At 36.5% G+C, this 27,376-nt stretch overlaps 2 protein-coding genes across 11 annotated transcripts; one reads left to right on the plus strand and one right to left on the minus strand.

Moving 5' to 3' along the window:
* Positions 1–5: 5 nt before the first annotated feature.
* On the plus strand, positions 6–8,878 carry LOC113230285 (5-demethoxyubiquinone hydroxylase, mitochondrial). Of its 3 annotated transcripts, none has more exons than XM_026464149.1 (5): positions 6–135; positions 5,491–5,590; positions 6,334–6,562; positions 7,201–7,400; positions 8,555–8,878. In XM_026464149.1, the coding sequence occupies exons 2-5, from the start codon at positions 5,516–5,518 to the stop codon at positions 8,630–8,632; spliced, it is 582 nt and encodes a 193-aa protein (XP_026319934.1). In that variant the 5' UTR covers positions 6–135; positions 5,491–5,515; the 3' UTR covers positions 8,633–8,878. The 3 variants fall into 3 exon arrangements, with proteins under 3 accessions (XP_026319934.1, XP_026319933.1, XP_026319935.1); XM_026464148.1 differs by lacking the exon at positions 6–135 and adding an exon at positions 393–478; XM_026464150.1 differs by lacking the exon at positions 6–135 and adding an exon at positions 4,960–5,011.
* On the minus strand, positions 2,870–26,395 carry LOC113230283 (protein shifted). 8 transcript variants are annotated; one of them, XM_026464143.1, is made up of 8 exons: positions 26,258–26,395; positions 16,356–16,525; positions 13,769–14,008; positions 13,108–13,251; positions 9,830–10,027; positions 5,325–5,420; positions 4,631–4,852; positions 2,870–3,054 (listed from the first exon to the last, which is right to left on the minus strand). In XM_026464143.1, the coding sequence occupies exons 2-8, from the start codon at positions 16,516–16,518 to the stop codon at positions 3,014–3,016; spliced, it is 1,104 nt and encodes a 367-aa protein (XP_026319928.1). In that variant the 5' UTR covers positions 16,519–16,525; positions 26,258–26,395; the 3' UTR covers positions 2,870–3,013. The 8 variants fall into 8 exon arrangements, with proteins under 8 accessions (XP_026319928.1, XP_026319930.1, XP_026319929.1 ...); XM_026464145.1 differs by having other exon boundaries at positions 4,643–4,739; positions 5,392–5,420; positions 13,087–13,251; XM_026464144.1 differs by having other exon boundaries at positions 4,631–4,739; positions 5,392–5,420; positions 13,087–13,251.
* Positions 26,396–27,376: the final 981 nt, after the last annotated feature.

Below are 27,376 nucleotides of genomic sequence, written 5' to 3' on the forward strand. Positions count from 1 at the left end.
ATCGGCAAACGCGATACGAGAATCGAATGAACTTCACTCGACGAGACGCCATTTTGTACGAGTCTGCGCGGTGGGATTTTCATATGGAAAGGGAAATTGCCCCTCGGTTTGCGGGGGGGCTGAAATTTTGCTTCGGTGAGTAGAAAATGGCTTATTTATCTTATCGTACTCACCAAAATTCCCAGTAGAATAATATTCTTGTTTTAGTTTAAAGCCCTGTTTGTTGGGCGTGGAGGAAATCGCCCAAGTTTATTTTCGAAAACATTTGATCACGTCAACTAGTGGCGCCATCTACAACAATTTCCGAAAAATATTTTGACAGGATTTTGACATAAGTTTTGTAAACAATAGTGAAAACAATTTTTTTCGAAGAAAAAGGTCCTTCAGAAAACATAGGAACATTTTGTTGTAAATATTGTGACCATTTTCATAACCTATTGTTGAGTGTTTTTGTGAAATACTTTCAATATTGTATAATGTGAGTAAACGTTTCATTGCAAAGAAATATAATAAGGCGCAAATTATGAAACAGTATTTCGCTTTGTTCATTTTCATCAATATTGTAAACTAGAAAGTTGAAATAGAACTACTATTATGTAAATAATACTACCACAGTTGCCGTGAATAATTATAATAGGTTAGAATTTTATCACTGTTAATTCCATTAAACTGTTTTTAGTGTTCTTCTCATGTTCTTTTATTGGCTCTTTCATTTTCATTTTAATATCTTGTATAGCCTTGCGCAGTTTTTTTTGCGGCGCTAATTGAAGACTTGTAAAAATTATAGATATAAATTATGGATATAAAAATAAATGAGACTGAAATTTTATTAGGTGACTTTATTCATTATATTAAACATTATGGAACTCATATCCGATTTCCTTAAAAGGAGTCCCTTACATAAAAATTTAAATATTTATTTGAATATTCTCTAGATTCTACAAGCAGTTGTTCAATAGAATTTTTTGAAATTTTTTTATTTTGTAATTAAATTTTTATTGAACGTCAGAATGTTTCACCAACATGATATTCAATTATTTTTTTGTGAAATTACTCCAATAGTTTGTTGTAATTATTAATACAAAGATCGAACACTTTCTGCTAACAAACTGCCAGACGCTATGCCAACTAAGCCACGGAACAAACCAACAGACCTTACATTGATTTTTCTGTGCTTGTTGTCAGATCTTTGTTTTTGGTTTTTCAACGATTTTTTTAGCTGTGGCACCATCTATGAGAAATCTATGAAAGTAATTTCGTCACCCGGTTAGGTACCTTTACAGCTACCAGCCCCGGCTAGAGATGTCGCTATTAACTGTAATAAATTTTTTATTGAATGTCAAAATTCATCTTTTCGAACTTGGCCGGATAGAAGGTATTTTCTGTATTAAATTTTTATATTAATAATTATTATTCTGTAACTTATCAGAATCACTCTTTGAATCATGAACAGATCTGTGCTATAATTTTGAAGTAGTTATTAGTAGGGTGTGAAGAGTCTTGTGGGGCTTTTCTTCTTTAGTCATTACTCAGCTGATTGTGTTCTACTGATTCAACTTTCCAGTTCTTTGTTTATTCAAATGACTCTAGCCACCTAGACAATTTTTGTCAATCAAAGATCTTGCCTAGATATTTATATGCAGTGATTGTCGTGACTTATACATACTTTTTCTAGATAGTCATGTATATCCTAGACTCTTACAAACCAAAGTGATTGGACTAAGGTCTTTAGTACACTATTTGGAAATGCTGAAGAATTTCTACATTGGAGGTACTGGCAGAACTCCACAATTCCAATAATGCATACCCACCCACAATTCCATTTTAGTTGTAAGCTGATGGCACCAATAATCGACATTTTAAGGGAAGTGTCTTTAAATTTGAAATATTTTTTATTTTTAACCGACTTCATGAAAAGGAGGAGGTTTTCAATTCGGCTTTTTTTGTAAGAATGTTACGCGATTTGTGATTGTGATTTGTGAACCGTCATACCTCAGGGTACCTCAGTATTGGTTCCCATTTAAATTTGAAGGAAATATTACACCTCTAAGGGTGGCAAACTAGGGCTGATTGCAAAGACTCCTTATAACATGACTAGGGCATTCTGTCTCACTGCTTTTTCGCGTCACTGGAAAAAAATCGAGACTCGACGCGGTCTTGAAAATCCCGGGAAAAGCGATACTTCCGAGATTATTTCAAAAATAAGTTTCCACACTTATAGGCCAAACTTAGGCTGTCCAAACATAATATTTTAATCAAGTTCATAAAAAAAATAATTATGAAATGTTTTCATTTTTCATCATAATTTGTTCACTATACGCCAATCTTGGTTTTCCTTTCTTTTCCCTTCTATCCTCCCTTCAAAGAGCACTCTCACAAATTCGTCATAATGTAACAAATGACCAAACATTTTCCCCCTTCTCCTCTCTATTATGCTCAAAAGACTTATCTCCTCCCCAACCCTTTCCAAAACTTCCTGATTTCTTTTAATTTTTACTGAGCGCATAAGAAACAATACAAGACTTGTATTATTGCTATTGTTCTTCAATCACGACCGATTATTTATTAAGCACCACTCTACAATGTTGCCATGTCCATTTAGACAGAATAAAAATACCCTTGGATTTGTATATTTTTGTTACTGTTTAATTAAATGACTTAAGTCTCAAGTTTCGACAGATCCACTAGTGGATCCAGGAGGATTCAATCTCGAGTCTTAAAAATGCCAAAAATATCGTCAAGAACTTTTCAAGACCGAAATTAAAGCTCTAAACATGACTTACTTAGTAGTAGTTAGGTACCTATTGAATGGAAAATGACTTATTGCAACAATTTTAAAGAAAATAAAACAAAAATCATTTTACAAAACTAGAATTATAATCTCTTATCAATCATATTGCATAATTGTACATTTATCTCGTAACTAAATGACATAGCTTATATCTAAATGACTAATTTAATATTAATTGTAATATCTATAGAAGAAAATCACATCGTCAGTAAGTAGTTTGTCTCATCGAGGCCTTTTCAGTTCGCCTGATTCTTCTGAGGATCCTGTAAATATGAAAAGAAATAGTAGAATGCGTTGTTTCTCTTTGAAACTACGTATATCTTCGGTACATGCCCAGAATGTTATGAACCTTTTATTCCCAGTAGTTGTATATTTACTCAGTTCCACATAGAACAATTATAACCCAAAAGTCAGGCGTCTCACGGCTATGGGACACGAAGTGAAAGTACTTTTTTTAATATTGTATATAGGACATTTTGCTTTAGGAGACATAATTTTATTTTTAAAAGTAAGTGACTGGACATAATGGCCCATTTACACAAGGCCAATTGACGAGCCATTCCACAAAGCCATTAAGCTAGTCTAGTGAAAAGTGCGAAATTTGCAACGTCCATCTACACTACAGCCAGTATTACAATAAGTTTGTATAAGATTCTTTACTAAACAAGTGGAGTGGCTCAGGATGCATGTCCACACAAGACCATTACATGAACCAATTCAATGCACATGTGGTGGGAGAAGGTACTGGCCCAAAAATTAGAAATTGTTCTAATTTTGTGGCTGGTCTTTATCACTAGTCTGGAGACTCTGTGGAATGGCTCGTCAATTGGTCCCTTGTAAATGGGCCATAAGAAATGAAACTATTTTTAACCGACTCCAAAAAAGGAGGAGGTATTCGACTGTATTTTTTGAGTATGTTACGCGATTACTCCGGATTTAAGAACCGATTTTGATGATTCTTTTTTTGTTGGAAAGAGGGTACCTCAGTATTGGCCTCATTTAAATTTGAAGAAAATATTCAACGTCTAGTGGTGGTAAGCTAGGGGATGTATCTATTTTCCCGGAAAGTTCCGGGAACTGATCTCAATAAAACTTGGCAAATAGATGTAATACCATGAACTTTTGAGATCGGTGTTTTTTTATAAACAAGTTGTAATTATTTCGGACTAAATCGCGTAAATAACCAATGTTTTAGGACATTTACAGGTTCCATGCCCCAGTTAGCCGTGACCATGGGACCTGTAAAGGCCCCGAAACCTGGGTTTGTTTGAAAAAACAAATACATCTACGCGAATTAGATTCGAAAAAATAGTTTCATTTCCTACGTATAACAATCGCTTAAACCTAAGAACTTGAATCTTTATATACGTTTTACTAATCCAACGTTATCATCCACTTTATATACGTCCCTACTAATCTAACTTTATCACCCACCTCATAAATATGTCCCTATTAATCTAACTTTATCACCCACCTCATAAATATGTCCCTATTAATCTAACTTTATTACCCACCTCATACGCGTCCCTACTAGTCTAACGTTATCACCACCTCATACATGTCCCTACTAATCTAAAGTTATCACCCACCTCATACACGTCCCTACTAATCTAAAGTTATCACCCACCTCATACACGTCCCTACTAATCTAAAGTTATCACCCACCTCATACACATCCATACTAATCTAACGTTTATTACCCACCTCATACACGTCCATACTAATCTAACGTTATCACCCACCGTCCCAATGCAGAGAATGTGTCTCCCTTAAAGCGAGGTAGGCCGTAGTCCAGGGTGTAACAACACAAACATACAAATCAATCTTGTGAATCCATACCACTATCCGTACCATAAGCCAGGCGGTGGCAAGCCCTTCCCCGCCAGCCGGGCTCGCAGACACACGCGCCGGCAATGCAGGTCCCGTGCCTGCATGCGCGCGGGCAGTCGCCGCCGCCGCGCCGTGCCACTTCGCAGTGGTTGCCGCCTAGACCGGCTGGGCAACGGCATTTGTTCACCCCCTTGCAGCGCCCGCCGTTCAGGCAGGGGATTACGCATTTTGCTGTAGATCAGATAAACAAGATAACACTTTATACACCATTTTAAATTTAAATTAGATAAGAAAAAATCTAAATTAATTTAAAACAGAGTGCTTAATTGGCAGAGCATCTGATACGGATTGCCTGAAGGTGCTGGTTCGTATCCGATCGCATCAATTTTTGTAAGTGTTTCGATCCTTGTTGTAATAATTATAACAAACTAGTGTAGTAATTTCACAAAAAGAAATTTATATATGAAAACATCGTGTCTCGTGATCGTTATTGAATAATAATTAATAAACTTAAAAATGTAAATTAGTTTTCATATTAAGCGTATTCGAACGTTAAGGAAGTCATGCCAAAAAAGGTTACAATGAAGCTATGGAATACTAATTAATTTATGAAAATATATGTACTTCTTTAATATACGTATGTGCATTATACGGAGATCCATGTCTTATTTATTTATCTAAAATAATGTACACCTTTACTTACAAAATTCACATCGCAGTCCGTAATACCCTTTGGGACATTCACAAGTGTCTTTTTGTATGCATTTTCCACCGTTCAGACATTTCTGTGAACATATTCCTGTAATAAGAACATCTCTATTATTGTCTTATTTAAAAAAAATAAATTATGTGTATTCTTATGTTTACAGGGTAAGCGAGAATTCGCGAACGAAGATGATACGTCCACCGCCGAGACTTTTATACCAAGTTAGACGAAACCATTCTGCGACATGGAAGAAAAATCCAAAAGTAAGTAATTTAATATTGAAGAGGAAGGAAAATCAAATATTAGAATTTTGGGCCGTCACTTTCTCATTTTTTTCTCCGCGGATTTTTTAAAATTCCATATTAATTCGCAACGAGCTCCGAAGTGACAGGCCGGCAATAAAGACAGTCTTGTCTGCGTTGACCCGTAAGGGAATCACAACACTTATCCCCGCGGTATCGCATTAGGCCGGTCAGACAACTGTATGTTGCAGTATGAGCGAAAATGGCGTCGTTCTTTACGATTCAACACGGATGACGCGAGTTTTTGTTAATAGTATGTAATGACATACATTATAATATGCTTGCCGTCACGATTTAACACAGACCGGCAATGAAGAATCGGCTTCCTGCTGAATTTCTGATCGCAACATTACAGCGCGGCGCCGACGCAGTAGCTGAACGGTTTCGACAATCGAATGACGACGTCAACGACTAAAGATGGCCTAGGCTGCCAACGAATTGACTGCATGTTTCCAGTTAATGTTAATGCGTGAAGTTGTTATCAACTTCATGATGTCGTGGTCTCAGCTGCATGAATTTGATTATGACTTCACGCTTTAATTGCAAACATGTGGTCAATCTGTTAGCGGCCTTAGATGGCTAATCGTCTTAATTCGACAAGTGTGGTATGATAATACCAGGCCGATTAATGAGCTACCAAAGTATAAACACAACTTGTACCAAAAAATTTAAGATAGTAAGTTTTCGTATCTCTCTATTAACAGCTAGACCAAATAATACGTGTAGACCACGCAGGCGAATTGGGTGCTGATCGCATTTACGCAGGGCAGTACGCGGTCCTCGGCCGGACAGCCGAAGGTCCCACGATCCAGCACATGTGGGACCAAGAGAAGATACATAGAGAGAAGTTCGAATCTCTTATCAATAAGTACAGGGTAAGACCGACTGTACTGACGCCCATTTGGAATGTTGCAGGATTTGTGCTTGGCGCTGGTAAGTTGATACGTGAAAGAATTTACAAATCTGTAATATCTGGAATCAATGCCACAATATAAAAGTTAACCCAATCCCGAAACTTGTCAAGTTACGTCATTGGTAGCGATGTGCGACTGCGAATGATTTCTATTTTCGACTCGTTAGTAATTGCTAGTCCTGTCATTCGACTGACAAATTATAATATATTAATTTTCCTATTCTGAATTATCTTTATTAATCCATAGATTTCATAGAGCATTTCTACCTATTACTCGGGACTATAAACGGGGTGTTTTGATATGGACATGATGAACAGTTCCGAGTAGTTTTCGACTTAATATTCATTCGACCATCACTATCATTCGACATATCGAGTCGAATGATTGTGCTTGGATGTTACTTAGGCGAATGATTTGTCCATTAGAATGATTAGTATTAGTAAGATTAAATGCATCGCTAGTCATCGAGCTACTGTGTATAACAAAACGTCGAACCTTTTTTTTCGGGACCAAATTCTATTTAGTTTGGAAAGTCTGTCAATAGCTGTCACTGCCGATCTGTGGTGACCACGATTCCTAATGATATGTGGGTCACAACATTCACTTTGAAATTGGATCTTACGTTAAATTTAAACACGTAACTTTATGTCCTTCTAGGCACAGCACTATTAGGTAAAGAAGCTGCGATGGCGTGCACAGTAGCAGTAGAAACAGTGATCGTCGATCACTATAATGATCAGCTTCGTACTCTAATGGAAGATCCTAACGTGGACAAAGATATCTTGCAGACCATCACAAAGTTTAGAGATGAGGAACAGGAGCATCATGATACTGGAATTAATCATGGCGCTGAGCAGGTATTTGGGCTTGCTTTTAAAATTAATCTATAATTCTAAAAGTATAAAAGAGTAAGGTGCTTTAAACAAATCATCCCCTTTGTGTCTTGCAGTATAGTGGAAAATCTTTGTCTTGCAGTATAGTGTTGGGTCTCTAAAATTAAATTTTTTTAAATTCATACTTTTAAAATTAATATTTTTCCGAATATTTTCCCTGAATTTTTCCACATTTGACAGTTGGCACCTGTCGAACATTGAAGATCTGAACTAAAACGATGGAGCCGACCATAGGTCTATGGAGCCAATAATAAGATTTTTTTACCTATGATTCTTTTTTCGCTTTAAACGATTTTTGTAAACGTGGAACATAATATTGCCGAATTAATAAAATTTTTCAAAAAATTTTCCAGAAAAATTTAGTGTTGAATATTTAAGTATCCAACAGTTATAGCCTATGCACACGACGTATTTTAAACGCGCCGACGACGCGCGTTTATGCGCCGTGAACTTGATGCGGGTATCCCGAAAACTAAATTTGATGTTTATTTGAGATTGTAGCCAAGCGCACGTCTATTTTATATTAGAATAAAATGGAAAATATTTAACAAGCGTTAGAAACAAATTTTTGAATCCTTCGAAGTTCGGACACCAAAATTCCAAATAGTACAAATTGAAAACTATAAAAATACTTTTGAAACTTGGTATTGTGACGTACGAAAGCATGAACCTATTGTGTAGATAATAATACCTTTAGAAATTCACGGTCATGTTTGCAGTAGAAGAAATTGGAAACTTCACAATGTACTAAAATTTTATTTTAAGTATCATTTCTCAAGTGTTAATAACCAAGCTACTAAACAATGAACTTTACGATATCACGCATTAACTGCAAGCAGCCGATCTCGGCTGCATGAAGTCGGTTTCGACTAAATGAAGTTTAATACGTGAAGTCGTTATCCACTTCATGCATTCGAGGTCTCGGATAACGACTTCACGCAGTTGAAACCGACTCAACGTCATGCAGCCGAGATCGACTGCACACAGTTACTGAGTCAAGTTGATTACGACTTCACGCAATAACTGCAAACTTGCAGTCAATGTGTTAGCAGCCTAAATCAATAACTTTGACCCTTGAAGATTTTTATTAGGAATTTGAATATGCGCATGCATTTCAGGCGCCGTTCTACCAAGCTTTGACGGAAGTGATTAAGGCAGGCTGCAAGGTGGCCATTGCTGTCTCCAAGAAAATTTAATATTAACGCCAGATGTAGATAGTTTACTATTTTTACAATAAACTCGTATTTAATATATTTGCATTTGTTTCATTTGAGGTTATACTGTATTATGTTAGGGCGATGCCACACGGGCCTTGCATCGTCGCAAACGTACTAATTTCATGTACCAAGTTGCTTGCGATGACGCGCCGTTTCAACGCACTGTGTGGCATGTCGTTCTAGTTTAGAGCGATGCCATACGGGCGTTGTGTTGTCTTATGATTTCAACGTTAGAAAGAATAAATTAATTCTGTCTTATGAAAATAAGAGGATAGCTAGTAAAACTTACTGCAGTAGTTTTATGAAGCGTCTAGGTCGTGTATAAAAACTTGTTGCTATGAGGAAATTAAGCCGTCAGAATCAGTGAACAACTAATTTTGTTTTACCAGCTGAGGATCTAGTTCATGAAATTTCCTGGCATGTCAAGTTATAATTTCGGTACAATCTTGGTTAGTGCTTAAAAATAACTAATATATTAACCCGGTAATTAACCCGGATGACCTGTATTTATCGAGTACATAACCAGAAATAGACACAAAGTGTAATTTGATTTATTTGAAAACTTATTACGGTGACAACTGCGCTCCGATTGGCCAGCCCGAATTCGAAACAATTGACGGGTGTCGTCAATTATTTCACTTCAAATCGACCAGTTAACTTGAGCTTTGCTATAATGGACGAAAATTGCAAAATTACATATTTAATTACTATAATTCCCGATGAAATTTGATTCCGTTTGTAATTAGATGTTTTGCTGTTTTTCCCCACACCACTGAATGGAACAGCACGCTATTGTTAGAGATATTATCTTTATTACAATAAATACAGAATATTTTTGGAATATACGGAGACGTACACAGTCAGTTGTTGCATGAACTCGTCCACACATATCCGTGTCCGGGCCGGGCGCCGGGACGGGCCCGCAGTTCATACAAATTAGCACGCCCCGTCCACGTCCCGGGCACGTCTCGTCCACGTCCCGTGCACGTCCCGTCCACGTCTCGGTCACGGCCCTGATGTGTGTGGATAGTCCTTAAGTGATGAATGTATGGCCCTTATTTCGTCTCTACTTCTGATTATATACTCGATGCCTGTATTCATTTGTTTTGGAAAATAATAATATTTTCTTTATAAATTTTTGCGTAAGATTTTGACTATTAAAAGTATGATACGTACCTCCTTCGCAATTCCCTTGATAACCAGGGGGGCAGGAGCAGACTCCAGGCGCTGTACAGTTCCCCCCATTCATACAAGCCGGGTAGCACAGCGCCGTGCGGCAGTGCTGCCCCATGTACCCTTCTGGGCATTGGCAAATTTTCTCATGATTGCACCACCCTTGATTAGCACATTTTTTATCGCATTCTGGATCTGGGCCTGAATAATTTTGTTCATCATGGTTAGGTTACATTAGGTTAGCGGCCGTAAAAAAAATGTTAGTGGCCGTATCGTAATTGGCATGGAATACTTATTTCTATTGAATAACTGAAGTTTTGAGTAAACTGCAAAAAACTTAAATTATTCCGGTTTTTATTCGATTATCCTAACACTATACATATGTACATATTATAGGTACGATATTATATTAAAATATTCAAGAAAAATCAAACAATCGAAAAGATAAAAGACATGCTATGTAAAGACACATGTTGATGGGCATGTAAAGCAAGTCTTTTCTGTCCTCCACAATAGGCTAGTAGACTTAGATTTTTTTTTAATCGAATTTAAATTGAAGTTTACACTGAAAAAAATAGATTTCAAATATTACGTAAATAACTTTCCGTAATAACCATCACGTTATGTAGTTAACGTATATTTATTTTATTTTACAAATAATGTTTTTTTTACATCAAGCTTTTAATGGAGAATCAGCTAGCCTATTGCGCGCTATTGCCTAAAAATGTTGTTATAATAATGAAAAAGTTATAATAATTAAAAGTTTGAAAAGCAAGCGTACCAACCTAAAAACGCAAATGCTGTGAGCAGAGGCACCGTGAATCGCGCCATTCGGCGTTCTCGGCGATAGGCCCGGAAACAACGCATATGCAGTTAACATAACACCGCCTGGCTGTATTCGACAGGCTTTGGCACACATTAGTTCGGCAAACAATGCAGAAATTGCCATATACACTTATTAATAGATTCTAAGTTTGATTTATTGAAATACAAATTTTATTCGCCATTAAGTATAATTACGTCACTTATGTAACATTTGTGGTCTCTACGCTTACGCTTAACACATGGAGGGAAAGTACCTTAAATACCATACATAGAAAATGTTGCTGAAAAAAGACTTCATTTTAATTTTAAAAACAATTCGAATTGTACTCAAAGGTTATAAATTTTAGTTATTTGAAAAAAATTAACTTAAGTTCTTAAAAGTATGTATATATGTATATCCTTATATATTATGTGTTTGTTCGAATAGGACAATATTATGACAATTCATCAAAAAGTTTGTCACCCCTGACACGGGGGAAGGGGAACATAATGTTTCTCTTACCCCGTAAGTACTAGACCCTCTTACCCCAACAATGTTTTTGGCGGTTAGAATTTTGATTCCAATGAAACTCGTATAATTTGTTGTCTTTGGACTGAAATAACTAATAAAAAGTAAAACTTACCAAGATCCAGCAAAGAAAAAAATTACGCGCCCATCTCGTGTTTTCAGACTACACAACTGTCAATTTTTTTCTCTTTCTCTCAAATTTGGAACAGCGTAGCGACATCTCTTTACAACCGTTAAAACTAATTTATTTGTCTGTTTCATCGACTGAGAGACTATAGTGCTAAACGCTTTACTTTAGGTATTATGGATTTTAGTCGCTCTTCCCCCGGTGTTCCTTGTACGGTTTACAACCGCACATTTTTGTTCCGCTTACTTTGCATTCTACTGCCGCGGCCGTTTGTTTAGTTGTGCTCATAAGTAGGCAATTAAATTAGTATTTAACGAACATTCAATCCATTTAGACATCTCTTAACTTAACTACAACGTAAGAGATACACAGCCTCAACTAGCTTGTACCTACACCTAAGATATATAAGATAGATAGATAAGTTACAATAGGCGTCAACACTATAGCGTAGTATTGGCCCCTACATTCCTCTTACTCCACCTGACGTTGTATGTTTTTTCACATTTAGCGAGTTAGATTCCCGGTTCAAACAGGCTAGTATTTAAAATGAATTGTTTTTTAAAATCAAAATGAAGTCTTCTTTCCGTTAAATTTTCTATCTACAGTATTTAAGGTACTTTCCCTCCGTGTGGCCGTGAGACGGCCTGTGTAGTATTAAGTTACATAGTAAGAGCTGTTATTGTTTAAATGTTTGCTACGCTGTTTTTTGTGTTATTTTTTTAATAACGTGGCGTTGCAATAAATGGTTTCAATTTCTACATGCTTGTAGTTATGTTTCAGTGGCTCAAATAAGTGGCGCAGATTGGATAATTTAGTAAATTAAAAAAGCTATTGCGAAAGAATATAAATGTAACCTTTTTTTTTTTTTTTTTTAGAAGATTTTGTTGGTTAGAATTCTTAGGACACCCGAATATTATATTTCAGTTTTGACGTATACTGTCAAGAGAACTTCAAATTTGACACTTAAGATTGAAATTCAACTTTATGAAACTTCCGATAAAAACGTCTCAAAGTACAAATGTCAAGCTTTATGTCCTCTTGTCCTTATTAATGTGATTTCTGTTGTAGTGGTCAGGGGATTTTGTTTTACCGACAGGGTGGTTTAAGGAAAAAATATTTGACAGCTTTTCGTTCGTTACTTTCAAGTGTACGTGACCATTGTGTTAACTAAAGGTTAAGAACATAATATAAACCGAACGAATCATAAAACAATGACCAATAAATCGGCAATCGCTGCTTTGTTTAACAAGACGAACACTCGTGACGTGGAATAGTAACATATAGATGGCTCGTACCGACCACTAAATGTATTATTAGTAGCGTAAGCAAACAATTTGAGCTCAAAATAGATGAAATGCAATGTTTTAGTGCTTTTGAACACACAAGTGTTCTTCTATTCTCGTATATCTGGCATGTTCAATTAATAAGCTTTATGAGACTTTGGGGTAATAAGAATTGGACTGGAATCTAGAAACCGGTACTGTTATGTTTCTTAGAGGGAATACAAAGAAAAACAAAACAACTAAAAAAGCATGGCGCCTGTGGTGCTGAAGTCGTTTGCAACGATTATTGACACTTAAAATTTATAAACATCATATTTTATGCAGAATTTTATGTTCTTTCAAGTCTTTTATATTTAACCAAAGTCTCTTACAACTGACATTTAGGTACGCTGTAAATTGTAAGATACTTTAAAATTTACGCAGTATTACGGTCTACGATGTAAGGATGAGGTAATCGAGACAAAACTTCAAAACCACGGGCGGTGTAAGTGTTAAAAATGCGTTGGCGATACAATACCTGTCCTTTCTAAATACACACCTCTCTGCGCGCACTCCTTCTTTAGGTTTAACCTTAGAGGGGTGCCTTTCAACGGAACTTTCCGACCGTTCTTGAGCACTAGGCCTATTTCTAATGTAGCTACGCCACTACTGTTGCCCACACAGGGCAGGAATATACTGAATTCTGTGAATAAAACCTTGATTAGTTTGGCTCTACAATTTAGTGATCTCGAATGAAGAGGTAATGGAAATCAAAATGTAATTATCGGGCTCTTCACACGTGTTATGGTCGCGGCTGACGTGAATACATGTACTTATGCTTATTTTAGATCCGAAAAACAGTTTCAACAATCGCAAAAAACTAAGAACTCCATCTACAACTAAAAGTACGGCTAATATTACGATACCTCCAATGAACACTACGCCAACTTTATTTTATATATTATTATAAAAAAATAAAGTAATAAAAAAACAAAATTAGAAAAAAACGAAACAAAATTAGAAACAAAAACAAAATAAAAACAAAACAGGTCCAAAAATTATGTTGGCGTTGGAGTTATCGATTTGAATGAATGAAAATCGAATTTGAAATTACGGTGATCGTGGTTTTAAGTGCTTTAGTAATGGGTTATTTAGTAGTTTTATAGAAACATTTTCAAGTTGTGATTTATTCTTAATGTAAATACTATAAACAATGTTACCTTTAGAAGTTTTAGGCACCCGACCCTGTGTTTTAATAGAAAGTACAGGCGGCTGCAAGATCTTCGGATCAGAGGACGTGAGCGTGTCGAAGTCATAATAATATCGCTTCCGCGATCGCCACGTGAAGTTAACGTATCCAACCTCTGACGGTATCACGGGCAGTGTGTGAGAGAAATTTGGGTCGAGAATGTACGGCGAGATGCGGCCGTTCAAAATTGCGAATACTTGCATCGATATACCTGGAACAGAAGTAGAGTTGATATTGACTTAAAAAATACTTATGCTTCTAGATAAGTCCCACAAACCGTAATTGTTTGTGACACAATAGAGGTAATTAAAATAAGAAAAATAAAGGAAAAGTATCTGATCTAGCGTGCATGAAATATGGCAGATATGAAGTCCTCTGGAGTCTAACCGTGACAAGATGAAAACAATTCCCGTCGATAATCAATCAACATGGATGATACAAACCATCGAAATGCAGCCTATACTGAATAAACTATGCAGCAATCTATAAAGAGACGAACATTGTCTACAATACGGATTGAATTTGAAAAAGGATAGCTAAACTCGATGTGAGAGACAAATAATTTTTGATTTGCTTTAGCACCCTATGTATCGAAGAAGAGCAAAGAAGTCTAGTGATATTATTTATTTTATTTATTAAGGCTTTGGCAAAGCCATCAGCCTAAACATGAAGTTTTTATGTTTCTGTAAATATGGCCGCCACAAAGAGGATAGGCAATTTGAGGCGGCGTGCTTTGGATTGACTCGGGATTCCTTAAAACGAGCCAATTCGGGTATTTTAGTTCGAGATTCGTATAATTTCGCGTTTTAATCTTCGATTAAGGTACAATAGCACTATCCTATTTCACTTTAAACTAGATTTCACAAAATAATTGAAAGTCAAAATAAAAACGACACTTTTCCCTCCAAAAGGTCCAGAGCGAATCTCCAAAATAATTGAAAATCAAAATAAAAACGAAACTTTTCCCTCCAAAAGGTCCAGAGCGAATCCTAGTGATATTATTAATTTTAAAAAAAGCAACGAACTGAAGTCGGCATAGATATCCGAAATTCTGCCTCTCCCAAAGCGGAAATGACTATCAACGTATATTAATAAACTTGACGCAAACAAAATAAACAGGATTTCTGTTTACGTCTGTAATTGAACCTGAATTTATTCAGCTTTCGCAAACGATATCGCCTAACACATCCGCTTTAAACCCTAGCTTGAACGATTTATGGCCTCTCATAAGAATTATGAGCCATTTCTGCCAGCATGGATAATTTAAAATAACAAAAGGGCTTTGTGCCTTTTCCGTTTCCTTTAGGTACGTACTTTAAATTTCATTAGACATTTTTATTGATCTTTAAGTAGTTTTACGAATTAGATGCCTAACTTAGAAACCTTAAAATTTTCAAGATAATTGATTGATCTATGATTAATAATCTGTTTCTCTATAAGATAGAAACGACTTGCGTAAAGTTTACATTACCTAATGTTAGACACAAATACTATAGCTCGATACCTCCAGTGAACATTAGGCCATCTTAATGGTTAGACCTGTTCCGTTTTTATTTTATTATTTGTTTCCTTTTTTCACAAAATTCGTTTTATTGTTTTTTTTCCAATTTTGTTTTTGTTTCTTTACTTTTTTTTAACAATATCCGAGGAGCATAACATTAGTAAATAAATGTAGCTGTTTACAAAAATAACAGAAAATGACCAAAAAATAAAGTTGGCGTAGTGTTCATTGGAGGTATCGAGATACAAAGGAGACAGAACCTTGAAGATTCAATTGTATTTTTACGTGTATCTCTGTAAGAAGTCGTACCGTGGTAATGAAACATAGTAAAATAAGACAAATGGGAACTCCATACAAACGAGGCAGCGTGCCTCGTATGCCGCGCCGTGCAAGGACGCACACATTCGCATTAATAATGAAAGGCGCGTGAGACGACCAACGAGCTCTATGCAACTCGAGGTTGTGCGAATGTGCGCGTCCGTACTCGGCACGCTGCGGCCGTGCATAAATACAAGCCGCGCTTTTACGTTTGTACGGAGTTGCTATACTTGTCTTATTATACTATGTAATGGTGGCATTTCACGTGGCTACATGTATTCGCTATTAGGTGTTTGATGTGCTTGGAAAAATATTTGACGTACAGACAAACATGCAGACACAAATATCTTCACATGGAGCCAAATAGATAAGGTGTTAAAATACTGAAATACTGAATATGACTTGATGACTTGATAGTATGGACGGTTCACTTGCGTATTTGCCTATTTGGCTCCTTTGATGTGCTTGCTTTAATGAGTTTGGTGTTTGCTGAATTTGTCAAATAGGCAAACAAGGCAAATACTTTGCCACACATGCCATACACACATGGTGATTGTTTGCAAAATATGTCAAATACGCAAATACGAATAGCCATGTGAAGTGCCACCACAATTTCCCAGCACTCTATACTAAATAGTACTTATACGACACTGATTGAAGAAGTAACGATAAATTGCTTAAAAACTCGCATAACTGAGGAGGTACGAAGACCCACAATAGATTATGATTATGGCCTTACCACTAAACATCCGGACTTGTCGCTCGTCGATCCATAGCGAAATGTCGGAAGGACGAGGCTCGAAGTCCTTCCTATAGTCGCGGCGACCGGCGCCGAGCGTTAGTGACATCGCCAGAGCCACTCCGGCGCACAGCCGCGCGCCCATGCCAGCCGATCGCCACATACTGCTGCTGCAAATGTTGAAGCTGCTTTCAGACGGCCTGCATATATTCAACTGCATGCAGTTATCTTCAGTCGGATCTGATAGCACGCAGTTGTCACCACGCGCCAAGCCCAGGAGCTCAATGTATAAGCTGATATCGAAATACAAGCACTGATGTTACTTCTCTTATTAGGAAAAGCATGCGACAGCACTACACAATTGCATCGGATTGTATGTAATAGAAGTGACGACTGCGCGCTGTCACAAATTAACTGTACCTACTACTTATTTATTTATTTATACATTTTAGGAAAATTCACGGACAAATAATACAATTATAGTATATTTAAATATGAGTAATCCAATGCCATTTACGAATTTCCACCAACATGAAACAATATAAAGTGCTCAAGCCAAAAAGAGATTATAGGAGAATACAAAGAACGCAGCCAATAAATTTAAAAAATAAAATTACAAATTAAAAACTACTACTACTCCCTATACACTAAGTTGTATATTGGTGAACTTTTGTTTTTTTTCTTTTTATTTGCTTGTTTATAAAGTTCTCCCTAATTTCGACAGACTATTGCTATTAGTTTCACTTAAAACTTTCAATTCGTAACTAGTCACGAAATCGTCATGCAAAACTGCCACGGTGACCGAACGGTTACCATACTGAAGTGCCACGCAGAGGTCCCGGGTTCAATTCCTGGACCGGGAGAAGTATTTGTATAGCCTACATTTATTTCTCTCGTGAGTTTAGGAGTAATTTGTGTTTGTCTACATATGTGTGTGTCCATGGCACCCGCGATACAGGGTTTCCGTAGTGCGGGGCTGTGAATAAATGCATTATGTTATGTTAAAAATAAACCTAAAATTTTTTCGAAGACGAAGCAATAAGCGAAACTCTACGAACAGACACTAATTTGCGATATACAACTCGCGTGACTAATATAATTATGACTATGCATTTAATCTGGAGTTAGGTGTAATCTAGGTTGATATCCTCAACACTAACATCCTAAACCCTGCATATATAATTAAATAAAAATAATTATCAAACCATTAAAACTCAGAGAAACATAAACCAATAATAACCGTGTAACTGGCATATAATTTGTTTGTCGACCATACAATATCGTGTTGGAACGACCACAAAAAAAGCAAGAAAAAAGACATAAAACAAAATTATCACAGTTAACATAATTGATTGGGCCCGTGTGGGACGTGCTCCCACAAAGAAATAGTCGTGAGAACGACCAGTGGACGTAAAAAAAGCGACAACTTCATTAAGTATCCCCTGTCAAAAAGTAATGTCTACTACATTTTTCTCGCTCCCGATGTCAAATTATAGTTACAAAAGGTGTTAACAAAAAAAAAGGAGTCCGGGTCTATGCGTAGAGGTGTTCAACTGTTTCCATACGATAGTATTTTTAGGTGTACCAATACAGAATTAAGCGTAATTCAATTGTTTTGCGTTTTTATTAGTAAAACTCGAACAAAAATATTTATAAGTATGTTTTGTTTATCGAAGTCAAGGTGACAAATATATTATGGCGCCACGAAAATGTGTACAATATAACAATCTTTTTTAATTTTTTAATAAAGTATTAATGCTGCTTTTTAACCGACTAAAAATAACTAAATGTGGAATCATGAGTTACAAATTGTCGTGGGTGATGGTAGATATTTGTAAGAAATATTCGTCATTGAAATTTCAATTGCTTTTATTTCAGTATTTTTTTTACAGTTGTTATTTCCAGCATAACGGCGATATGTGTGTGTGTGTCTCACTCTTTACGTCAGCGATTGAACATAATCTCAGTACAGAGTACTGAAAAAACACACCTCAAAAGTTTGTGGAATTACATCCATTTGTGGGGTATGGTATGGGTGACGAAATGCTTAAGATTTCTCATAGATGGCGGTAAATCGTCAAAGAAACAAGATACAAAGACACGGCAATTTATGTGGTCTGTGACGACAACAAACACATAGAAAGGTGAGGTGACGTATGCTGGTTCGTTCTGTGGCTTAGTTGGTATAGTGTCTGGCACGGCATGCTAGAAGACGTCGGTTCGAATCCGGCCGTATCGAAGGAATTTTTTCTGAGTGTTCGATCTTTGTATTAATAATTACATCTATTTGCCAAGTTTTATTGGAATCGGTTACTGGAAAGTGCGCGAAACCTGATTCATCCTCTAGTTTGCCACCCTTCGACGCGGAATATTATCTTCAAATTTAAATGGGACCAACACCGAAGTACCTACTTATAAATAGGTTATAAAGAGGGTACCTAGCTACCCTCTTTCCAACAAAAAGGAATCATTAAAATCTGTTCACAAATTTAATCGCGTGACATACAAACAAAATTTTAGTAGCAGATTTTAGTTCATTGTGAAAGACTTCGTCTAGGGAAGTACTGCCACCTTCCCTATTTCTGCCACCGCGTCGTAATATGAGCATTACTGCATTTCGGTTTTGAAGGATAAGGGTGCTGGTGCAATTACAGGTACAGTCAAGAGCACATCAAGCTTGACACTTTGGACCGCTTTTATCGTAAGCAGCATAGAGTTGGATTTAAGTCTTAAGTGTCAAGCTTCACGCGCTCTTCACCCTGTACATGGGACTTTTCAACTTAAGTCTCACGGGGACGGGCGCAGTGGCAGTGCCCCTTCAATCTTTACTAATTAAAGCTCCGAGTGGCACTGCAACTAATATGGACAGGCGTGTCGCTTACCAGCCACTCGGTATCTTAAAAAAAATACTATGCTCTATAGGGTACTATTTATGGAATGGAAAATTACGTTGCGTATTTAAATATCAATTAACTGTATCCTATGTAATGTTGTTCAGTATTGATTAATTTAAATTTGAACTCTGGATTGATGATTTGGTTCATAAACAGAACATTACCTTCATTTTAAGTTGAGCAATCAAATCGATTGTCCACCAAAGCGTAAACACGCTAAACGATAACACTATCTCCTTTGGCACGTGCAAAATAAATGTGCGAGATTATATGTATATATTAAATTAGCTTTGTTCACATTTACATCGTTTTATTTGCCCTGTCTGGTAATGTTTACATTATAAGTAGTTATGTCTTTGTGTTCGTGAATAATTTTTAAGCTAAGTCTCCATTGGTTTCGACGGATAGCTAGTAAGTATGGAAAAAATAGGAGAAAATCTTACTCTTAGCTGTGGACAGTAAGTTTTAGAAGAAGAAACAAATTTAGAAGAAGAGAAGAAAGTAAAGACAAGACAAGAAGTAAATTTTAACGAGATCAGCTTTAAAAGAGATATCTCAATTCGCGCAATGGATCCGTTACAAATTTTTATTAAATACTAGCTGGTGCATGCGACGTCCCTCGTCTGCGTAGAATAAGTTCTTCGAGTAGCCTATTGTATTAGACTAATACGAATTTTCATCACAAAAAGAATAAATATGAATTTTCCGATCCCTTACTTGAGAAATATTTCACCTACTTTAAGATTTGATGATGGACTGCATTCGGTAGGCTAGATGACATCCTACAATCAGTTGATACTCCACAGTGTTTGAAGCTTATTTAATCAATGTGTCTTACCCACTATGACTTATGGTGCCGAGACGTGGACGCTCACACAAGAGGCTGAGTACAGAATGAGAGTCGCACAAAGAACCAAGAAGCGAGTCATGTTCGGCATCAAACTTATAGATCGACTTCCGAAATCAGTAATCCGTAGACGAATTAAGGTCCGTGATATAGGAGATCGGGTAACGAGTTTCAAATGGAGCTGGGCAGGACATGTTGCAATACGTGGTGATATAGAAACGTGTGACGTCCTGTATCGAGATGGGTGGACGACATTGTCAAAGTTGCGGGCAGTAGATGAGTGAGACTGTTATCTTCTTATCGTGTCGATACTTCTTTTATTTTAAGACTATATTGACCCTGAATAGTACGTTGCTACTTTGACTGCGCTGTCCGTGGCCGCGTAGAGATCTTCCCTCGTACAGGTATTACGACACAAGGGGCACAACAGCAAGTGCTGCATGGACTGCGTTGGGGCACCGCAGTCACATTGGATTTGACTAGTATCTTTGAAACCCCATTTACACATCGTGTCTCTGCAGCGTCCCACCTGAGTGCGAAGGCGATTTAAGAACCTCCACACGGGCCACCGCAGGTCGCAACCTGGTGATAGTTGAAACCAGAAACTTTTGAGGTACGATGAAACCAGGTGGTGGGGGATTTTTCCGTTTCCACAATATACCTACTACTACCTAGTGACAGTTGGATGGTCACTTGTAGCCTTTGTGGTGCGCAGGAAATTTTTACGGCTTTTGAGGCGAGCTCGGGGAATTTGGTGGCCATATAAAGGATGTCGACTGTCACTCTCTTGTTTGTACTTCTCCGCGGAGCATACTACATCCCGACATACGTATGGTGGTGCAATACCTGCTAGAGGATACACCATATTGAGGGGAGTTAGACTGTTATAGGAGGCCTACACTCAGCAGTGGGTGAAGTCTGGCTGTCTATGGTGATGATAAAGATTTATTTTTATGGTAAAAGTAACCTACGTCCTTCTCCTAGGGCCCATCTATCTCTATACCAAAATGCATCAAATTAGGTTCAGAGGTTTACGCATGGAAAGGGTAATTTTAGGTAAGTTTTCTCTACCTAATTTTGGTGGCAATTTGACATGAAAATTACCCAAAATGTAAGACACAGAATTACTTTCGCTTTTATAATATTAAGTAGTTTGAATTAACTAAATTACGAGACGAAGTTGTGCTCTTGGTAGCAGGCAACACGTCAACCTATAACAATGCAGTGCCACACACAGCTGAAAGTCGCAAAGATTTTAAAACTCGACACTACCTCTGCTCGAATTCCAACTTTTCCCGTACTGTATCGGTTCTATTGCGCGGGTCGAGAGGCGTGAACACTACCTTTATTTCAGAATTATTCTACAAAAGAAATTAAATTGATATGTAAAGTACCTATTGAATACAACGGTTCAAATTTGAAGAAAATAACACACATAAACGGGTAAGGCAAACTAGAGGTGAATCCGGTTTCGCGCACTTTCCGATAACCGATTTCAATAAAACTTAATTCCACGAAAATTTGAGGTCTTGTTTTATATGAAACAGTTATAATTTATTTCGTCATGTTTTTTCAAAGTCTATATAACACGTTACGTTAGTAAAAAAAAACTGATAAAGTCCTACTTAGTGTATATGGATAGACGCCACGCAATTAAAATACTAAGAATGATAGATGACCTTTAGAATAAATAGTGAAATTCACAATAAAATATTTTATTTGTAATCTTTAATATATTGTATATACGTATTACATCTTTAATAATAAATATATACGTATTTAAAGTTACTACCTACTTCACTTCGTATTTTTGTAGCTATCAAAACATTCTATACAAAAATGTTCGCTGTTTAAACCATTTTAAAACTGTGAATAATTTGTCTTTTTGGTACTTTTACTTACTTTTACACTATTATCATTTACTTGTCTTTCACTAAAATAATGTATTTTTTATTTTCTTTTTCTAACTTTCTTGTATTGTCCTTTGCCCCTAAGGCCCCTTTAAACCTAACCTATACCGCGAAAAATCGAGGCGTCTATCCTATTCGATATGGATAGATGTCCTTTTATTATATAACTAAGCTATATACAAAAGAGCCATTATACTTTTCGATGGAAATTCACGAATTTTGAGCCCGGTTCATTTTGAAAGTATTTACCAAGAAACTCGTCGATCGAGGAGATCGTCTCCACTGAATGAATTAAATTTCTTTTCCAAACACTCTAGCAAATTTTCTGGTTATAAAAGCTTGATAACATACAAGTGATGTAGTATATTGTATGTAATATAAATACGGCAATATCGTGCAAAATGTGATTCGAGTTTAGCGGTTGGCGACATCCTGCGATAGTGTGGGCAAGCGGTGGTATGCGAATGACCGCATGTGGTTTGCGAATCAATGTAACATCCCATAGTATAATAATAGTAGGGGAAATACGTACAAAATGACATAGGATTTTATTTTTTAGTCATAATTCTGTAGTGGTACAGATCACAGTCATATTTTACACCAATACCGCCTTTGGTTCATTATTTACTAAAAGTAACAAACAATTATAGAATGAAAACAACAGAAAAAAATAATTCGTAGTTTAACTCAATCAATCAAAAAGCATTTTGTCCATATACAATGGACAAAATGACATAGTACGTGAAAACTATACAATTATTGACAAAGTTTACAAATAAAAAGCTTTGTCCTTCTAGGATCATCAGGGCAAGAAGCGTGATCCCAATGCGAACAATTTAAGCATCATCGTAACCAGTCTTTTCCGGGCTTAGATCGAGAAAAAAGATCATTGCAATATATACAAGGACAATCCTCTTCGTTAACTCGAGGGTTGCAAGGAAAATTTTCTTCTTCGCTGGCATCTTCATACAACTTTGTAGTGACGTTTTGTCTCTTCTTTGCTGGGGGAGCTTTGTGCTCAATTTTCGAATTAATTTGTCATAAATTTCTCTTATATTACGAGCAGCAATTAAAACAAAAGAGATTTGCCAAGTCTTTGGTTTACGTTTCCCTTGTCCACTAATGCATGTCCTTTTGGGGCTGACGAAAGTTATAATGAAAATTATAATAAATAAATTAAGTTAATTAAGTTTAATTCCTTTAATGTGTGCTTAAGAACAAAATGGCATACCTATGTCATTGTGTCCGTTGTGTATATGATATGTCGTTTTGTCCATATAGCGGTTATATAAAAGAATTTTCAAAAATTAACACTTTTTTTTGAAAATCTCATTTGAGGGCAACAATAAACTATTGTGGGATAAAATAACTGCAACAACAATAGGTACATTAGCGAAAAACGTATCATTTATATAGAAACACTTGTCGTAAAGAAAACACTCGTAACGTATAAAACCCCTGTCTTCAGCGACGACCCTGAGACGGATTGAGAGGGGTGAGTTCACGTTTTGACAGGTTAGTAAAAGTCACTTGGGTCATATGAAGCAGTTGTCAGTTGCGTGCTAGAGTCCACCAATTTTAAATTATGCCAACTATGTCATTTTGTACGTATTTCCCCTACACATAGTATTATACCATGGCTTCAGCTAACATTATATGAGGCCGAAGAAGAAAGTGAAAAAGCTACAATAGGTTTTACGAATATTACCTACTATTTAGGTACGTACCTAAATTATTATAGGACCCAGATTAGTAGCAGTGGAGTTCCTTGGGAATGAGTTCGTCCAGGGTACTACAGTGCTGCCACCTACCTATTTCTGCCGCCAAGCGATAATGACAGCATTACCGTGTTCCGGTTTTGAAGGGTAAGGGTGCTGGCGAATTTACAGGCACATTGGACTTGTCAACTTATTGTCTCAGGATGACGAGGCCAGTGATAGTGCCCCTCAGATCTCTAAGTGGCATTGTAACTGTTATGGACAGGCGTGTAGCTTATACTTACTTGACTTGTTGGTCCCGTCACTTGGTGTTATATAAAAAAAGCAGGTATACACCCCTACTTTTTGTTCCTATTCACTCTACAAATTATGACATGGGTAGTGTCCTTACGCGAATCATGCGTACTTTTAATCAAAAATGTTACGCACTGGATCTGTTTGTACGATATTTAAGCGCACTTTTATAAGGAAAATTAATGCACTCCTTTTTGAAAATAACTGAAATTTGAATACAGTGCGGAGTTACCACTTACAGAATTGCTTTGTTTTTCTTGTTTTGCGTTTATTTATTAATTATCATTTTTTTAATGCACGCTTTTTTTAGGATTGCTTACTTCACATCGCTTCATTCTTTTTGCTATGCTTCTTAATGTAAGTACTTTCGCGTTTATTTTTCTTTTTGAGGTGTTAACTTTTACCATAATTCAGATATTTGAAAATGGGAACGTGGACAACTGTAATTCGCGTTGACTAGTGTTACCTAAAAATATTCATTGTAAATCGTTATTTATAGATGTTGTTGTTCCGAATAAAATAAAATAAAAAAATAAAACGTTAATAAGTAAAAATTCGAGCTATACTTCTCATGAACAATAAATTAAAACTTTACAAACAATATTTGATCATATAAAATCAAAGTGCACGCGCTCAAAAAGGAAAACTATTGTTTAAATTAACGAAACGGTAAAACAGCTATAAAATACTTACATAAGTTACTGATAATGTACGTTGTAGATGACACATCTCTATGCGAAGGTTGTGTTTTAAGCAAATAATTATACAAAAGATAAAAGTTTGTATTTATAATAAGATAATAGCATGAAAGTCTTAATTATAAGACTAATTATATACTAATTTAACGTCAGTAAAAAGGCAAATACATCTAGTTATTTTTATTTATTTTATTAAGTATTTTAGTTTATAAGACACAGCATTTATAACAGGTTTTTATAGATTAAGCATCCCTTTAACTTTCTCGTGAACTTTCTTCCATGCTACCCTCATCCACCTTAGGTTTTATCTAGTACGTCGAGGAAGATTGTCACCCCCCTTTCAATATAGGTATGTTCACTAAATCCAGTCATCTATTTCCACTTCTATACCGAACACATAATAGTGTGCCTGAAATCGCCACAGATTATTGCAAAACTTTAACAAAATCAAACACCAGTATAAATAAACAAGATTCATTTTTATCCAAAGGTGTCGTACCCCTGGCGTGCACTTGTTAACCCAAGCTATGGTCGATACCCGTTCGGAAACAGGTAACAGTATAAAAAAGAAAAAATCCACCCATCGCTCCTGGATAAGGCAAGATGTAGCCACGGCGATTATTTATCGCGATCGACTTTCGTCTTTTGATAAGATGAAACAAAATGTCTATTAAATCTGCCTTGGTAAGTCAAAATCGACTTTACAACTCTTGTTTAGAGAAAATACATAATGCACATAGTTTATTTATTTCTTGTACAACTGGTGAATAAATAGCAAATTTTCCTTATTGGCTGCCTAAAGATATTAAAGAGACGCTGAGCGTTTTTCTATTGGATGACATTGTTTCTCTACGCAATGTCATATTTAATAAATTGACTACGCAAAAAAAACATACAGAATCGAATTGAGTACCTCCTCCGTTTATTTTGAGTCGGTTAATAAGGTAGACTGCGCGCTGACAAATATAACGGGAACAAAGACAGACCGAAATCTCAGGACATACAATCATAATCTCGTTTGTTAACACCCATGCCAAAACATTGAAGATCAATTAAACAAAAACCGGTATAATTGCATACTTGTGGCGCTAAACCCGTTTCGCGTTTTGACGCGCGCCGCAGTCGCCCGCGCAGCCGTCGTCGTCACACGAACGCCGCCGCCCTTAACTCACTATGCACCCGCCGACCATATGATCCTGGATCGCACTATTAATATCCACCCCATTATGTTTACCATACCCCAGACAGCAATGTTTACCTTTTTATGCGTTTAATCTCCGATCTCCTATAAACTAACTCCCGCCTATTATAACACCGACCGTGTGTTATTAACGTCCATAACTCCGCCAGAACTAATCACCGGGAGATTGCTAGATCGTAAAAGCGATCCAGGACTACTTGGAAAGCACTTGATAACTCTATCGACTCTAATCAATGGCTTAACAAGCAATTAACTCTGAAGTGGGATCAACGACACGATCGGATCCGATAGAAATTTCGCGAAACGTACCTCAGGCTCTAAAACTAGTGTGTCTCCGTACCTGGACAGTCCGTGTCAAAATATAACATAGGCCACTGGACTCGCGGTCATTATAAAAACACTACTGTTCGCGGACAGACGTCCTTGTTCGCGTCAAACGGGTTTCGAGTATGTATCGTTCCCACGGCGGCCGGACACAGACTGCTTGTATTTTGCTCCTTTACTCCAGGCGCAAGTTTATGTTACTATTGTACAAATGTTGACATTAACATTTTAGTCCTTATCTGTGTACGATAAGAGCTGCTCTACATTTTTGGATGTTCGGTGTACCGTGGCATGCGGCTGATGAAAAAAGTTGGCATCAACTTTTATTTCAAAGCTATCGCAAAATGTATCGCGATGCACCGTTCTTTATTCTTTTCAATCTTTGTATGCTTTTGATGCGACTGCCAAATGCCCTTGTGGGAAAATTAGTTATTGCTTCATTTATTCAGGAATCAATCAGAGATCGTTCGTTTGTTTGAAGCATTATTATACTATGATAATACTTTGAAGTTTTAGAACATAGTAATGTTATCAGTCTACCCTATGTACATCTGTTCGATGTTCCAATATAAAGCCTAATAATTTTAACTAATTGATTGTTTTTCTTTCCCCATTATGAATGTGAAACTTGGAAAGATGTATCCTACCTACTTTGTTAAACTTTAACGCCATATATTTTGTAATTATTATAACTAGTCTTTATCCTGGTTTGTAGAGGTATAATAAAGGGTTGTATTATACCTACCTACTAATATCTTATACAACGTTTATTTGACAAAACGTAATAGGTACCTATATTTAACAAAAATAAACTTAAGTTTTTGTTGTATGTACTATCTGATAATAGATCTGTATTTGATGGCAAGGTAGTAAGTTCAAACGTGCTCCTGCGTTTTGCATTGGTATTTAAATATGTATTTATACTATAGGTATTACATTTACGTTAGCGGTTTATTTAGCTACAGCACAGATCAACGCAGACTTGTGTTATCACTCGTTTAGAGCGATCCATGCAAATATTTATATTTTTGTACAAATGTAAAATGCAAATTATTAAAAGTTATGAAACAAAAGTTGTTATTAATGTCAGTGAATGATGTTACTTATGTGTGCCTTATTCCAGCGTGACCATTGT

The sequence above is a fragment of the Hyposmocoma kahamanoa genome, unplaced genomic scaffold (assembly GCF_003589595.1).
Source record: "Hyposmocoma kahamanoa isolate Upper Pololo Valley unplaced genomic scaffold, ASM358959v1 63, whole genome shotgun sequence".
NCBI classification, from domain to species: domain Eukaryota; kingdom Metazoa; phylum Arthropoda; class Insecta; order Lepidoptera; family Cosmopterigidae; genus Hyposmocoma; species Hyposmocoma kahamanoa.